This window comes from Leptodactylus fuscus, chromosome 5 (genome assembly GCF_031893055.1).
Source record: "Leptodactylus fuscus isolate aLepFus1 chromosome 5, aLepFus1.hap2, whole genome shotgun sequence".
NCBI lineage: Eukaryota > Metazoa > Chordata > Amphibia > Anura > Leptodactylidae > Leptodactylus > Leptodactylus fuscus.
In genome coordinates this window covers 73,047,138-73,064,777 of record NC_134269.1, presented here as the reverse complement: position 1 = coordinate 73,064,777, position 17,640 = coordinate 73,047,138, and the positions used below count along the sequence as shown (strand labels likewise).

Sequence of the window (17,640 nt, the reverse complement as noted above, 5' to 3'; positions counted from 1 at the left end):
TTCACAGCGCAGGCTGAGAGTCGACTCTCAGCCTGCACTGTGAACAAGCAGACACCGGGGATCCCTGGCTGCATCCCGCGATCGACCCATACGTCCATTGCGATCGACCGGTTTATCACGATCGACGTATTGGGCACCCCTGATCTAAAGAAACGGATTCGGGTATCAGCTATGTAACCATTTGGAATTCTTTCTGTACCAAACCGTTTTGTCTTAAAATGGTTTGTAAGCGGACAGACACCAGAAGCAGATGTGAACCCAGCCTTAGATATTATGTCAGACTTGCCACTGTTCTAAAAAGTGTACAGGGATTGGTTAAATTGGATGAGACCTCCCTTGCTCAGACAAATTTATTATAATCTACTCCATAAATGAAAATCCTGCTACAAATCTAGACCAGTTCACAGCCAAAAACAACAGGGGATTACAGAAAGAGCTGAGGAGGATATACCACGCTGTTTCTGTAACTCACATAAAAGTAAATCAGCGACAGAAACAGTGTAGCACAGCAAACTACTGTCTGTGTAGCTGCTGAGCAACAGAAACAGCATCTTAGCAACAATCTCATTATCACCACAGGCAAAATTAGAATGATAGCTAAAATTGTATTATACTGCAGGATAAGCCATTACTATCAGGTTAGTCGGGGTTTGACACCCAAATCCCTGTCAGCTGTTTCTGCCACGAGAAGCCATTTACTAGGTATACGGCTGAAAAGCAGCCCTGCTCCTATTCAAGAGAATTGGAGTATGGTTGCAGTTCAACATCGCAGATCCCCCTAGTCAAAAAAAAAAGGGGGGGGGGGGTTATGAAAGTAATTTAAAAAAAAACGTTTCCAATATAATAAAATAAGCCTCCTTTTACATTAAAAAAAAATATTTAGTAAAAAACTGTTTACCATAAAAACAAATACAGAGAAGGTATCTCAAAAATGATAACATCTTGCAAAAACATAGAAGATATTACCAGGGAATTTCATGAGAAAATGTAAAACATTGGCATATTTACCATTTTTTCAAATTCTTCTTCTAAAAAAAAACGTAGTAAAATTCAATCAATAAGTTGCATGGTCCCCAAAATGAAGCCAATAAAAACTACAATTCTTCCCCCAAAAAAACACGTATAAAAGAAAAATAACAGTTAAGGCCATTGTAATATAGGATAAATTTTTTCTTAAATTCCCCCGCAAAGACAAACCCTTATACAGCTATGCCGAGGGAAATTAAAATAGGGAAAAGAAAAAAAAATCTGCCTTATAAAATTCCATTGTTAAGAATTGACATTGCATTGTAACAGGGAAATGTATCTTTTAGAGAGACGGTCAGTCTAGTTTATTGTGCTTCTGTTTTTATTTGTGTCTCACGTAAGTCATATGTCCTAATGTACACCATCACAAGAACACCACAAGGCTGGTGTCTACGCTTGAAGTATCGCTTGGGCAAGAGTCAACAGCAGAATAATAAAGGCAAGGGAGTACTTTTTTTAATTTACCGTATATACTGGAGTATAAGCCGAATTTTTCAGCACAGTTTTTGTGCTGAAAAAGCCCCCCTTGGCTTATACTCGAGTCAAGCAAAAAAAAAATTATTATTTTTGTTTTTTTTCGGAGGGGGGGAGGTCTATGACCAGCCGCAATAGTAATGTATAGAATCTCCCATAAAATAGGGAAAAAAACTAAAGCTTTAAAAAAATATATAATAATAAAAAAAAAAAAAAGTAAATAAAAGTTGCAAATCCCTCCTTTCCCTAGAATACATACAGAAGTAGAAAATGCCTGTGAAACACATACACATTAGGTATCCCTGTGTCTGACAGTGCCCGGTCTACTGAATATAGGGTATCTGCATTGCTCCTGTTCCGTCGGGAAGGGGTTAATAGGAGCACTGCAGATACCATATATTAAGCCAGATTGAATTCCACGTGGGGAAAAAAAAAACAGTTCTCAAGCTCAGGGAAGGGACAGACAGACAACCAAAACACCCCCTCCCCTTCCCCAGGACCCAGCAACTACTGCGCCCAAAAACTCCAACCATTTTAATTTTTGACATTTTCCAGTAGCTGCTGCATTTCCCCCCCTCGGCTTATACTCGAGTCAATAAGTTTTCCCAGTTTTTTGTGGTAAAATTAGGGGCCTCGGCTTATATTCGGGTCGGCTTATACTTGAGTATATACGGTAACTATTATTATTTATTAGCATTTTTTTATTACTGAATCACTGTTTTGTTATTACTACATATAGAAGGGATTTCAGTTTAGTAGATCATTAAACAATCTGGAAGTCTTAGTGGATTGAAAATTTTTGCACAAATTTCAATAAATTCTATTAAAATTAGAATCACCATGCTGCAGAAAAATGAACGTGAAGCCTAAAGTATGGTACATGCAAACTAACATATGGGCTGTGTACTTTGAAGAATATTACTTAAAAAATGCAATTTCTGGTATATACCATTAGCTTGGATTTATACTGAGTAATCGTACAGGCTAATGTTGCATTTGTGCACCAGCTGCATGAAAAACACTGAAATTAAATGGAAAGTGATCTGCGGGTGAATTATTAATGGCCCTTTGCCTTTATAAGAATGCAGTAAAGTTCATATTATCCAGTTTCTCATTGCTGATACAATCTAAAATCCGACACTGATATTTAGCTGTCACAGGAAAATTTCCATGAAGAACAACCAAGCATATTTTCTCTTTCAAGGTTTTCTGTATGCTGCAAATACACATAGAGAAGGTGTGCCAGGTATCAAATGTTTACCCCGAGGGAATGGTGAGCATCCAGGGATTTCTACTGCATCCAATTACTGTCACTATCTAGCAGAGAGAGAATGATTAGGTAAGAGGAATAAGAAGGGGAAGCCCACACCTTAACCTCTGTGCTGCTGCGAAGCTCAATAAACATATAAGCAACTGCAGAATAATACTGCGTCGCTGCCGTTACATCACCACCAGAATGATGAAACATCTTAGTAAACATCTTAGTAAAATATAAGATAAGCACTTTGCAAACCATCACAAATCAATAATATACGCAAAGGAACAAGAAAGGCATCCTCTTCTGTTTACTTCTAGTGGAAAAATATCAGACCATGTGATATACAGTCTATGGTCATATGATGGACACAAAGGTGCACAGCTCATTACCAGGCAGATGTCTAATTACTAGAGATGAGTGAGTAGTATTTGATCGAGTAGGTATTCAATCGAATACTACGGTATTCGAAATATTCGTACTCGATCAAATACTACTAGCTATTCGCAGTAAATATTCGATTCAGAGCCAGCGTTGATTGGCCGAATGCTATACAGTGTATAGCATTCGGCAAATCAATGCTGATTCTGCAGCAGGCTCGTCCTTGCTAGTCAGGAGAGCTGGCAGCTAGCTGTTACGAGGGAGCTTACTTTTTCTCATAGGAATGAATTCACCAGCGTTGATTGGCCAGTGTACAGCATTCGGCCTACCCCGAGGGAATGGTGAGCATCCAGGGATAAAATAGTTACATAGTAGATCAGGTTGGATAAAGACTTTAGTCCATCAAGTCCAACCTATAACCCTACAATCCCTACAGTGTTGACCCAGTGTTGATAATTCTCACTGCTTTAATTACTATAATTGTCTATGGTAGAAAACTCCTTTAAGCATCCTACATTCTCCAAGTACCGAAAATGTTCTTTCATATACGAATTAGTACATAAAATATCTTTGTGCATTTGTGGTTAGCTTCTAGATCTGTGCAAAGTTAACAGTAGCAATATGGTGTTGGATATCTAAATGTTTTCCACCCACCCAGATAATCGCCTTATTATCTGTATGACTTTGGATACTGATAAATGGCATTTGCTCTGCACATACTTGGTTATCATGTTTGATGGACTGCAAGAAACTTACAATGGAGGGGGTATAGTTGTTTTTACAACCAGCTGTCAGTGGTGTGATCCTCCTGTGTTATCTACCTCCATTCCATGTAACCGTGCCCTCTGATGATAGTAGGATAACTGCTGACCCTGCCACAGTGTACAAGTCTACAAAATAAATGCTTGCCTATTATTGGGCCCCGATTCCTAATGAGACAACCTCAGAATTTTCAATATAGAAAGCAAAATGGAAACAATATAGGACTGCATTCTCTTTAAGGGAGCATTCACACTACCGTCGGTGTCCGACAGCTATTGTCCGCTGCTAATGTCCATGCAAAATCTTGTGCGGACATTAGCATTGGACATTAACTGTGTCCGTGACATTTTGCATTGATTTAAATGGACACCGGGTGCGTTCTTTTACTGTCCATGGGTGTCCTTAAGTGTCTGTTCCCAAAGATGTCCGACTTTTCAAGCAGAGAGCAAAAACCTACATGTCCGGTTTTGCTGTCCACTTGAAAAGTCGCACATCTTTGGGAACGGACAGTTAAGGACAGACACAGACTGTAAAAGAATGCACCCGATGACCATTTAAATCAATGCAAAATGTCACGGACACAGCTAGTGTCCAATGCTAATGTCCGCACAAGATTTTGCACGGACATTAGCAGTGGACACAAGCTGTCAGACACCGATGGTAGTGTGAACGCCCCCTAACTCTCAATGATAGAAGGGCAACCAGGACCAAAAAAAACAAAAAAAAAACATATCTTTGGCATCTCTTAAATCAACCGTTAAGGCAAACAGTGGCACAAAAAAAAGCCATAGTAAACCACATAGGTTAGAAAGCTCTCAATATTATCATGTAACATGATGCACTCTTCAATGCAACAAGAGGGAAGTGAAGAGAAGAGCTGCTGGCGTGGCGCAAAGGATGGCATGATGTTTAGTTAGGTAGTGAATACAATGTCCAACACATCAAACTCTGCTTTAGAAAATGCTTAAAAATTGATGGTATATCCAAGAATATAGGATAAATAGTTCTTAAATGGGAATTCCAATATGTTCTCCAGAATATTGGTCCCCGACACCCAGTTCCAGTGAGTCTCCATTCACTTATATGGGAATTTAAAAAAGAACTGAGTGTGCTTCCTCTACCACCTACAGAGATAGTTGCAAGTCCCAGTGGTGAGACTCATATCTATCACACATTTATGAAAACATACGCAAGAGGCAGAAGATGCATTAAGTTGCAGCTAAAAGAACAAGGAATTTAACAGAGATTTTTCATGCAATGTTAATATAGATCAACCAATGGCTTCCATTAAATGAAGGAAGCCATTGGTTAGTAAGAGGGCCCAGCTGGCTGCCTAAAACAAAGAAACATATTTAACTATGGAGTGGATAGCAAAAATGTGACTAGTAGTACTGCAGTAAAAAAAACAGACAATTTAATTCTCCATATTGCATGCATTTGCTCTGTGTATACACTAGGCACATATAATGCTGATAAATAATACTCACTGCATATTTAAACTTTTCATTGTAATCACGATCGTTGGCCTTGACTCGTCGTTCTTCCTCTGGAAAAAAAAAAAAGAAAACCAGTTGTAAGCTGCCACCTACAGAAAGTACTAGTAATGATTACAGAGTAACGCAATGGTCCGGACCACACAGCAGCCGCCGCCAGAGCGTGGAATGTGCCAGCAGCTCACATCTCACCACCTGACTGCCAGATTTTGTACCTTGTACTTTTATAAGCTGCTTTCATGCGTAGGTTCAATTACTTGTAAGTATTCTGGTCTAACAAAGGCTTGGAATACCTTAAAATAATGTAATCATAAGCAAATGACATCTGCACAACATATTAACGCTTCCACATTGTGTTTTCAGTGGGATTGTTAAAGGGAAACAGTTACAGGGATTTTTACCACTAAACCCACAGTACAGTCATGAGTATGGTATGAAATATTATTTTTAGCTTTCTCTGGGTTATGTTAAAACAATCACCAATTTACCTATAAAGCTCAGCTCAGAAGTGATACCAGCCTGTTATGTAAGGAGAAGAGTCAGGATGAGAGGCTGAAGGAGAGGAGCACTATGTTGTGTAGACCCAGGGGAGCAGAACCAGAACCCAGGGTTATAAGAAGAATTCAAAGATCAAAGATCAAGAATTGTTATGAAACTGAAGCAGACAGGTCAGGAGTGGTGTCATGGCGTCTTTACATAACACATTGGTACTAGAGAAACTCACTTTGTGCTGCAGAGTGTAGAGGATATTAGTTTAACCCAGCATTTCACCTTAGTAAATCAGTATAGAGAAATTTATCAAGACTTGTATGCCAGAAACGCCATTTTGTCGTGGATCCAGAGCCAGTGACTCATTGCCTTGACAGCCGAAAGCTTACTGAAGGATCCCACGCTTGTTCGGAATTATGTTCTATTACTGGCTACTCTAGAACTGAAGCCTGAGGAGGAGGTTACAATACAAAAAATCAAAAAGAAATAAAAATTCAAATTACAAAAGAAAAATCAAAGATTTGACATTATCCAAAATGGGATAAATAAAAAGTACATCTGGCCCTGCAAATTAAAGATGACTTATGTATCGCGTACACAGAAAGATTTAAAAAAAATATATAAAAAAAACCACTAAAAATTTGGTACCCCTGGAATCATACCGGCCCATAGAATACAGTTGACATGTAAATTTGGCTTCATGAACACTGTAAAAACAAAGCCTGTAAGAAAGTTGCACTCCGTTTTCTGAATGTCTTTTTCTAACTTCCCAGTACTGATTATTACATGCTACCATTACAACGTAAAATTTGTCCTGTAAACATTAAGCCATCATGTGAATGGAAAAATAAAAGCATTATGAGGTTTGGAATGGTGGGAAGTCAAAAACGAAAAATCGAAAAAAAAATGCCAGTGGAGGGGAAGGGGGTTAATAAATACATTTAAAACATGTGGACACTTTCCTTTTACTTGTCATAAACTTTAAAACACAAAACACAATGCAATAAAGGCAACAAAAAAAGTAAATCCACTAACAATAACCATAAATAATGTCAAACGACAGGATCACTTATGAATAAAAATAGAAATTTTATTATGCCATATAAAATAAAATGACAAAAATAATAATAATATAATAAATATTGGAAGGACCAAATAGACCAATGATGCCATAAAATGGGAGGCTACAATGTTGTAGTATATCAATAGTGCACTAAGCAAGGTCAAATATATAACATGTGCAAACCACAATGAAGAACTATATGCAACAGAATGTTACACAGTAACATAACAACCAATAATAAAGGGAAGTGCATAACATGTGAATTGAATCAATGTAACACCAACATGAAAAGTGTAAGAGACCAAGCATAAAAAACAAAGCCTGTAAGAAAGTTGCACTCCGTTTTCTGAATGTCTTTTTCTAACTTCCCAGTACTGATTATTACATGCTACCATTACAACGTAAAATTTGTCCTGTAAACATTAAGCCATCATGTGAATGGAAAAATAAAAGCATTATGAGGTTTGGAATGGTGGGAAGTCAAAAAAGAAAAATCGAAAAAAAAATGCCAGTGGAGGGGAAGGGGTTAATAAATACATTTAAAACATGTGGACACTTTCCTTTTACTTGTCATAAACTTTGTCATCTTATATTGCTCTTTAATTGTCATATAGTACAAGCATAATTCCATAATGCTGAACACAAAGCCATACTGTATAGCAGCGGCTCCTGCCCTTCTACACCCAGAGTCACGCACAACACAGCTGCTCACTTACCCCTATTAGCATAACTGCAAATCAATGCCAAAGCCTGATAATGCTGTAATTGACCAGAAAATGACTGCACAAGATGTACAGGACATGAAGAACAAGACAGCAACAGTCTTAACATGCACAGTACATTGAAGAAGTCCTCAAGCCACAAAGACTGGTTCTAGATCATTAATCCTAAAAAAAAGATCTGTCACACATTATGCCACACTAAAAGCTTTCCTTCCATCTCTTTCCAATAAATTAAATGCAGCGGTAAACCGGACTATAGACATGAGATTATAACTGCCCACTAGAAGCACAAGGCTCGTCTTGGCCTAGAGAAGTCACAGCCGGGGTGTATTATGTTTTTAGGCTAAACTACAAATACCCTATTAATACCCTTATTGATAAAGTCACCTGTGTTTGCAGGTAGGCAGCCATACTGTATAGAAAACTCTTACCCAAACACACCTATGCCTTCTGATCAACTACCCCAATATGCATTGCTTGACATCTCTAGTGGCACCTTACATACATTGAGAAGAATAGGGTCAGGCATGTTGTGATCCTCAGCTCCTGGAGCTTCTGCCATAGGGGACAGTCTCCACACCCTCATACAGTCCAGCCATAAAACTCCAACACCTACATTTTACATGTTTTCCCAGTTTTGGCAGATCAAGAAAATTGACAGGTGTGAACAAAGAGCTGTTTATTGTTGTAGTTTTTTTTTATCTCTCAAACATTCTATTGCCTTACAAAAAAACCCTGAAAATAAATGACATTTCCTCTATCACTTTTGAACACTTGACTCTTACTGTGAATTCAGAATGATAAAGATGGTTGATGATAGTGCACGGAATGTAAATATAATGATGTCTAATAAGGAAAAAAAAATCCAGTGACCATAGAAAAAATACTGTAAATAAAAAGTGACTGACATTGTAATCTGGCCATCCTCTGCCCATTTAGTGGGTGAGTCGGACAAGATGGATGTTGACCATCACATGTGTATAGACAACATAAGGTTAACACCTACACAAAGCGCATTTTTATCATTATTACCTTGACCTCAATCTTTCCCTGTAAAGCCTGGGTGATTTAAACCCTTGCCAAAAACACGAACAGGGCCTTTTCCACAGGGAAACACGGGAGCAATGAGATATATATATATATTTATATATATATCAAGTTGTGCACTATGAGATGTTGCAATGCAGCACCTAAATAAAAATGAATCCTAGAAAGCTTATACAAACAGGGCTACACCGTGACTTTTAGGGCTAGTGCACACAGGCACAGAGGGGGCGGATTATGGCGAGGAATCCATGTCATAATCCGCCCCCTCACAATGGTGGTCTATGGAGACCGCTAGCGTTCTTTTAACCGCTAGCGGAAGCTGCCCTTTCTTCAGGCGGATTCCGTGACTCGTTGAGCCGTGGCATCCACCTCGCGGCAGCAACCTCTGGGGTCGGTCCATTCATTTGAGCCTACTCCGGAGGGAGAAGCCACGAATGTCGGAAGATGTGACAGTTGTGGCAAGCAGATTTTGGCCCGAGAGTGACGCGGCTCCCCACATCACTCTCAGTGCCAAAATCCGCGCTTTCACTCTCCGTGTGAACTAACCCTTAGAAACCTGGGACTGCAACATGACTAATAAATAATTGTACAAGACAACATATGCCACTGTCAAAATTCTCTGAAAGTTTCAAGGTCGATTGTGACTTTTTCTTTCATAGAAAACAAGTGAAGTTGTGTCACCATGTTAATCTTACTATGAACATAGTGTGAAAATGAGGTTTGCTGTCACAGTTCAGCAGTTTTAAGAGACTAAAGTGCTCAGGTGAATGCTGAGGTCCGTGTACTGAATAACAAGCAAGTTGTCGAGTCAGAGCCAGTATTAGGAAAAAAATTACCAACTCCAGTAATAAAATGATTAATTACTGTTCTTTGTTTAGTTTTTTTAATTATAAAATTTCTGTTGCACCCTTAGGCCTGGTTCACATCTACGTTCAGTATTCCATTCGGGGAGTCCGCTTGGGGCTCACTGAACGGAATACTGAATGCATTGACAAGCGGAGGGGTCCCCAAGTGGACTCTGGCAAACGGAATGCCGAACGCAGATGTGAACCAGGCCTTAGGAATTCAGAAAGTTTAGAAATGTTGTCATATAAATATCTGTTATGTTCTATGAATCCAAGGCCCCTATATAAAGCTGATCTAGGTGTCGGTGGTGTCATAGGTGGTGGTTTGGACTAGGGTACAAACTACGCAGCACGGATACTAAGGCACCGTACTTGCTTGATATTACATATCAGCCCCATTTACGTGAATGGGACCCAGGTGCGAACAGGCTGCTTGGTGAATAGACGCGACAGTCTGTGAAGCAGAAGTGGTAGTCACATGAGCACTATTGCTGCTCCAAGCAGCTGGTTTTTAGGGGTGCGGATGTTGGACCCCCCCATCATCATATACACCTTTGTTATTTTGTGGGCCTACTATTGGTGACCAGACATTTTTATTGCCATTTTAATGCTGTAGTTTTCAGGGGAAGTTCCAGACAGCTAACTAGAGATTGCTTTTAACTGAAGAGATGATTTTATACAGACTATAGATCTTCATCAGATCTGGCAGAAACAATTATACACAACTTGATTGCAAAGATTTTTAACTCCAAGATATACAAGATTAGGTTTCTTCATGTAAAAAAATGAAATGTATTCTGTAAGGAAATGTTTTATTTAATCTGCATATATATACACTAATACTTTCATCTAATGGTGACAATATTTCACTTGGCCAAATTACACACAAAGAACTCCCCACAAAATAGTGCTTTACAAGGAATTGTTAAATAAGTGCAGATGCTATTGAAAAATGACTTCATTAAAATAATCTGAGGCACGCACGCTATTACACCGAAACTACTATCCAGAAAGTACATGGTACAGTACCACGACTTGTGTGCCTTCTGACACCTCTGGCAGCAGCCTATTTTCCACAAGAATACACTGAAATTCAACGTATATGACCTGTCATCCTCTAGATATCTGCTGTCAGTGGAAAAATGGAACATTCCCTTACCCCCTTAAATATCAGATAGTTTGATCAAAGTTCACCTAATTTATTTAGTCAACTTAAAGGGAACCATGGTAGTGTGGTATATAGATAGTTACAATAGTCACATTGATATGAGCACTGTTATTTAGGGGCTAATCTTAAGCAGTCTTACAGAATGTGGTCAATGCTGCACAAGATGAGTCACAATAATTCCAGTGCTGCTCTCAGCCCCCTGACTGACAGATTTCTATCTATGCACAGTAATGGCTAGAATAGAAAGAAGAGGGGCCGCTCACGAATAATTGTGACTCATCATGTGAAATGAAAGGTCTCTAAAACAATTTACCTAGATTGCTAAAAATCAGTGTGTGTGACTTGTATTCTGAAACTGTTAGGGCTAGCTCACACGGGGGGCAAGGAGGCGGATTTTGACAGCGGATTTCGCCTCAAAATCCGCCTCCATACAATGGTGGTCTATGGAGACCACTAGTGTTCTTCTTTCCTCTAGCGGCATGTCGCCGCTAGCGGAAAAAAGAAGCGAGCTGCCCTTTCTTCAGGCGGATTCTGTGGCTCGTTGAGCTGCGGCTTCCCACCTGGCGGCAGCAACCTCCAGATTCAGCCCATTGATTTGAGCCAACTCCGGAGGGGGAAGCCGCGACCATGACGGTCGTGGCAGGTGGGTTTTGACCCAAGAGTGACGTGGCTTCCTGCGTCACTCTCAGTGCCAAAATCTGCCCCACCGCCCCCCGTGTGAACAAGCCCTTAGCAGTTTTTTCTCTGCAGGATCTATCTTTATCTATTTTCAAAACTTCATGAGCTGATGGGCACAGCAGGGGTGTGGAATTGGCAGCAGTGGCGTAACTAAAGTCTTGTGGGTCCCAATGCAATCTTTTGTCCAGGGCCCCCTACCTCATCCCTACAGAAAATTCTTGATATAGTGATGATCATGGGTGCAAAGGAGTTTAATCCACCTTAGTGTGGTTAGGGTAATCTGTGGGTCTCCTTGGCTTATGGGCCAGATGGAAGCTGCAATCTCAATAGTGATGTCAGTGCTTATGGCCCCCTAAGGATCCTGGGCCCGCACCCTCTGCACCCCCTCAAGTTGCACTCCTGGTTGGCAGGCCAATCCACTGGCTTCTCTATCTTTCTATAGCCCACATCCAACTCCTTTATAAATGACCATAGTCAGGCACAAGCTGTAAAGATCCTCTAATTCATCAAAGAGCTAGTAATTCAAGACATGTGAAAAAATACAACAAACAATGCATCTAATTAATCATACAATATTAATAATTGTATCATTAAAAATGAGTAATCATTTTATTTTATAGCCAGAGTCAGAGTCAGTAAGTTTATTTCTGACTCCCACTAAAACTCCTCAGTCTTGATGTAAATAAGGGAATAGGAATAGAATATGCATAGCAATAAAAACAGCTAGCGGTATGTATGGCACTTTCACTAACAAAGAAGATACATTATACATAAATATATAAATGATGCATGACTTATAAATCAGTTACAATATTACAACCCAATCTAATAAATATAGAAAGCCATCCACACAGAATTGATATGGAAATACATATTGCCAAACAATACAAATGGGAACTAAACACAAGAAATACCAAAGGTGGAGATTTAAAGCAGTTTCCATGGATGAATCAGGCAGATTCCTTTTTGTTAAGGGGGAGTTGGCTAGCACCTTATTCCACTAATACGCTCATGGCAAATATTAGATATTACATATTGAATATTTCAAAAATATTGAAATTAAAAAAAAATTATGCAAGTTCAAAATTACAATATAGTGAAACAAAGCCAAGGTTCTTACCATATAATTCATAAAGCATTACACAGTTTACCGTGACATAAACACTGCTAAACTCCGTATACATATTATAACCACAATGATGATGTCTACTGATCTGTACATGTACTGCGTCAGATCAGCACTAGCATGGAAATCTTCCTGCTGTCTACTACATGTCTAATATAAAGGAATACAATGTAAATAATTAGTAAAACCAAATCTCTATGGCCTGCTCAAACAAGAGGAGAGAGAAAAGAGCAGATACATGCACCACAATGACAAACTACCTTTAGGTACCACCTTATTCTTCATGGTCTTTCCAGTGATGCCCCTCAGGTTTATACATGGGCAAAGTTCATTCAGCTGAATGGTAAATGTAGCAAGTTTTGACACCTAAAAACGTTCATGCTGGCAAAATAATCCACAAGGAGGTGACAGATTGGACTATACATTCGCCCTTGTACATCTGCCCAAATGACCATGTGATCTACTACCTGATAGTCACAAGGTGTGTGAGGCTCATGCTTTGCTTGGCAACATATCAATTATTCATATTGTGATTATTATACAGGAACAGCAACTGAGCACAACACTCAAGCTGTGGGCAACGTCATTCCAGCAAGATCATCCCAATATATATATATCCTTGAACACATTATGCTATTGCTGAGCTCACGGGAACAGGGATTTATACATGATCATCACAAACATAAGAGACATTGCCTTCATTTACACCAATAATCAGATAAATACCTCCTGCCTGTTATTATGTACGTCCCCTCAGGCACCCAACACATGTCTATCTGCCAAGGCAAACTCCACGAGACCTCTGAACGTGTCCTATGCTATCTGGCACAAAGACATTAACAGCAGATCCTTTACATACTGTAAATGGTGAGGTGGGGTCTCCACGAATCGGGTTTGTTATACTAACATATCCCCCAATTGTTATTTATTTACGATAAGGATGAATGTGGAGGCCAAGACAACACACTGATCACTTTGTCACTTACTGAAACAAGTCTGCAGTGTGGCAGGGAACATTATCCTACTGAAAGAGAACTCTACTATTAGGGAAGACTGTGGTGTAGTCTATCCACAATAATGTTTCGCTTAGTAGGATGTGCCAAAGCAACATGCACATGAAGGCCAGGATCCAAGGGTTCCCAGCAAAACAAGGCCCACAAAAATGCACTGCCTCTGCTGGCTTGTATTCTTCTCATAGTGCATCATGGTGCCATGTGTTCCCCAGGTAAGTAGTGCAGATACACCAGGATACTCACATGATGTACTGTCCAGCCTACTTTCTTCCTTTGCTCTATGGCTCAGTTATGATACTAAAATGTCTACTGTAGAGACTTTGTTATGGAAAACAAGGGTCCCTATGGGCACTCTGGTGTAAAGCTATGCAGTTCCATATGCAGTAAGCTGCCTTGCACGGTATATTCTGACAGTTTTCTATTACGGGTAACATTTCTTTTTTCCAGCAAATTGTGCTGCAGTAGCTCTTCTATGGGATCACCAGACTGTCTACCCTTCACATGAATGAGCCTTGGGTATCCATAACCCTGTCACCTGCTGTCCTCTCTTAGACTTTGTTTGCTAGGTAACACCACACAAGACCTGCCCTTGTCAAGATACTCTCTCCCAATCATCTAGTCATCATAGTTACGTCTTTGTTAAAGTGATGTAGATTCTTATATTTAACAATTTTTCATTCTTTCAACACACCAACTTCAAGAAATGTACTGTTCACATTGCTGCCTATTACATCTCACCACTTGACAGGTTACAAAATAAGTAATGTTAATTTCCACCCCTTGATGATTTTAAGGTTATGTGTGACCAGTGTATATTAGTCTTGCTCATGTGGCAGTGCTTATATGCTTGCAGTTTCAATAGTACAGAAATGTACAATGTAAAGAAAGATTCAGACGACTACAGAACCTGCTTATTCACAGATCCATCTATGCGGACTCTAATACAGGGTGTGCCATGACGCCTCCGTGGGGTCATCCTCATTTATTCAGCTGTCTGGTTGAAATTACATTCAGAGCAGAGAAGATAAGCTAAGAGCCCTTCCACATTACACAGTCCGACACTTCCAGCTAATCACAATACTACATCGACACTGAAAGAGTGCTCGACTAAGTAATATGGAAAGTATTAACAGCGTGCAGCAGCAAGGATATGAGTTGTAATAACGTACAGAGCTTGTACAACTAGGGGCCATAATATGAATAAATGGCATATACAGATGATGTAGGCACAGCAGCATACCTCATTGCTGAGCAGCCACGAATGGCGCTGTAGTGCTTGCAGGAAAAGGGAAGTCGATTTGACTCCCTATCAGTCCAGCCAGTATATTTGCACATTACTCCTATTCATGAAGGGTATGGCCTGAACAATATCTAGAATAACCAGGAGATCCACTCTATTTGCTTCAGTCTTTCACTCGAGATCCAGTGGTTTTCTTTCTTATGAGCCAAACTGTGATGTAAGACATTGATAATTTGCTTATGCAAGTTAAATAATTATAATTATTTGTCTGTTTCTAATATTATCCTCATAATTCCCATTGCATATATACTGTATACAGACCTTGTAATGTGTTTGTACTATCAAACATGGTTATAAACTTTTATAGCGCAAACTGTTAGGGACCATTCACACGGAGGAAAATGGTGAGGAATTCGGTGTGGAATTTCAGCGCTAATAAAAAAGCCTCCCATTGACTTCAATGGGTTCCTTTCTCTTCTAGCAGAAATAGGGTCCCATTGAAGTCAATGGGAGGCTTTTTTTTCAGCGCTGAAATTCCACACCATTTTCCTCTGTGTGAATGGACCCTTAGGCTGCATATACAGGACTGTGTGCAGTCTATGGGTCAGTAAAAGCAGCACAAATGACACGGACTGGTATCAGGTATGTGTGTGGAGCCACTGAAATGTATGGGTCTGTACATTTATGCACAATTGTGGATAAAATGTACAGTCTTGTGCATGAGGCCTTAAATAACTTAAGGATAGGTCATCAGTAACAGATTAGTGGGAGTCTGACACAAGGCACCCCTACAATCAGCTGTTCTCAGCAGCTGATACACAGGGAATGGAGTGTAGTGGCCAGATTGGGTATTGCCAATCAGCTCCCAGTTATATGAATGGGACACAAGCTTTTGAACCTGTTCTGCAACTATACAGAGAACAGAGCTGTCTGCATCCTGTCTGCTAAGAACTAATAATTGATGGAGGTGGCAAGTGTCAGATCCCCACAGATTTGATATTAGTTACTAATCTTTAGAATAGGTCATCACTATTTTTAGCCCAGAAACCCCTTGTCACACTGAGCATCCAGTCTGTACTGCTTGCAGAATTTTATTTTGTAGAAGGAACTGAGCAAATCTATAAATGTGGGGAAACATTGTGTATAACTTGCCTTTTATTGATCAACAAATGTACTAGTTCTGGGCTCAAGAGTCAAATGAGCAGTCTCATTCAATGATCCGCAGCATTTCATGTTTGTTGTGCATGCAGAGATGGGAGGACAACCACACACTGGATTTCTAAGCCCAATATTAGCCGTTTTAGAACAAAGTCAACAATTTTCCCTAAAAAACTTATATCAGTCCACTTATCTCCTTCATTGCTGTAACATAAGGTTGCTAGGTTTCCGTATGATGAAGATTTTAATTTTATACAACTGTTCTCTAACCACCTGTCAAAGTATTGTAGGAATGATGTGGTTTAATCTCAAGGTATGTGAAGATCTGGTTATACAGTTATAAGTCATTTGTCTCTTCACAACCACTTTCATCATGGAACTATATGCTGAAAGGAAGTCTGTGTTCTTACACTAGGTCAGACACCACAAACTATCCAATGCTGATACACATGTTCATTTACAAAATGGGGTTAACATTTGTTCAGACATCACCAAATACAGCAATAAAGATGCACGCAGTACCATTATGTCAAGGGGATACGAAGAGAAAGAAAATAAAACGTAAAGAGCTGACAGCTTTGGACAATGCTTTCTCATATTACAGATCCCTTCTAGAAATACAGCACATAAAGGGGATATCTTGCTATTGGGATTCTGTGGTTTTCAGCAAAATAATGATACTGTAAAGTAAAAGTTTCATTTTCACAATGTGCCAAGACAGGGGCAGCAAAAGTGTCAGTGTATCTATTACAAATGTGTTTTCAATGGACACCCTGAAGTCGTTTGAAACCAAAAGTTATACTGGATGGGACTTGCAGCCTTTGCTAATAATACATGGAGACCCTTATCCAGGGGCGTAACTTGAGGGGGTGCAGAGAGTGCAAAAACCCTGACATCAGTATTGAGATTGCAGCTTGCATCTGGCCCATAAACCAAGGAGATCCATAGATTACCCTAACCACACTAAGGTGGATTAAACTCCTTAACACCCGTAACCATCACTATCAAGAATTCTCTGTAGGGATGAGGTAGGGGGCCCCGGACAAAAGATTGCACCGGGGCCCACGGGACTTTAGTTATGCCACTGCCCTTATCTGTTAACCAATGTGCCCATCATGCTTTATATCTTGTGTACTGGGCTAGGAAATGACAAAAATGGTATTATATATTTAATGCATGTCAATAAATCTTCTCAACCAGTTAGAACACTTCATGTCAACTAGGGCTTCAGTACAAGACTATACATGCTATATATGTTTGCTTTAACTAGCTTTTCATTCCTTAGGATATACTACATGAACGATTTATGGATCCTGCCTCACGACCAGTGCACTTTCAGCATACACATGTCCTTTTCATAACAAATTATTATTATTTTCTTTGTATAAAATGATCTAATTCTGTTCCAATTCTGAGAATCATGATGTATCTGTGTATTTTATGCTGCCATAATATGACCATGTAAAAACAATGTCTTCAACATTACGTCATAGACATGTATAAATAAACAGGATGCCATTTATCTTAATCAGAAAAATACAGCAACAGATACCATGAATATATAGTACATTTTTAAAGACGTTTTACATTAATAAATGTCATCTTATATACCAGGCACAACTGCCTCTATGGATGAGCCACTTTGCTTGGATACAGATTAAAGAAACAAGTGAGCACCACAGCCCCTTATTTCTGTTGAT

The 17,640-nt window shown here is 39.5% G+C and overlaps 1 protein-coding gene across 1 annotated transcript in view; it reads right to left on the bottom strand.

The window, feature by feature from the left end:
- The window catches only part of ATP8B4 (ATPase phospholipid transporting 8B4 (putative)), a 152,934-nt gene that overhangs the window by 118,227 nt on the left and 17,067 nt on the right, over positions 1–17,640 (bottom strand). Inside the window, exon 4 of the mRNA XM_075273372.1 lies at positions 5,386–5,444. Coding sequence (XP_075129473.1) covers positions 5,386–5,444 — 59 coding nt within the window. The remainder of the gene's footprint in view (positions 1–5,385; positions 5,445–17,640) is intronic.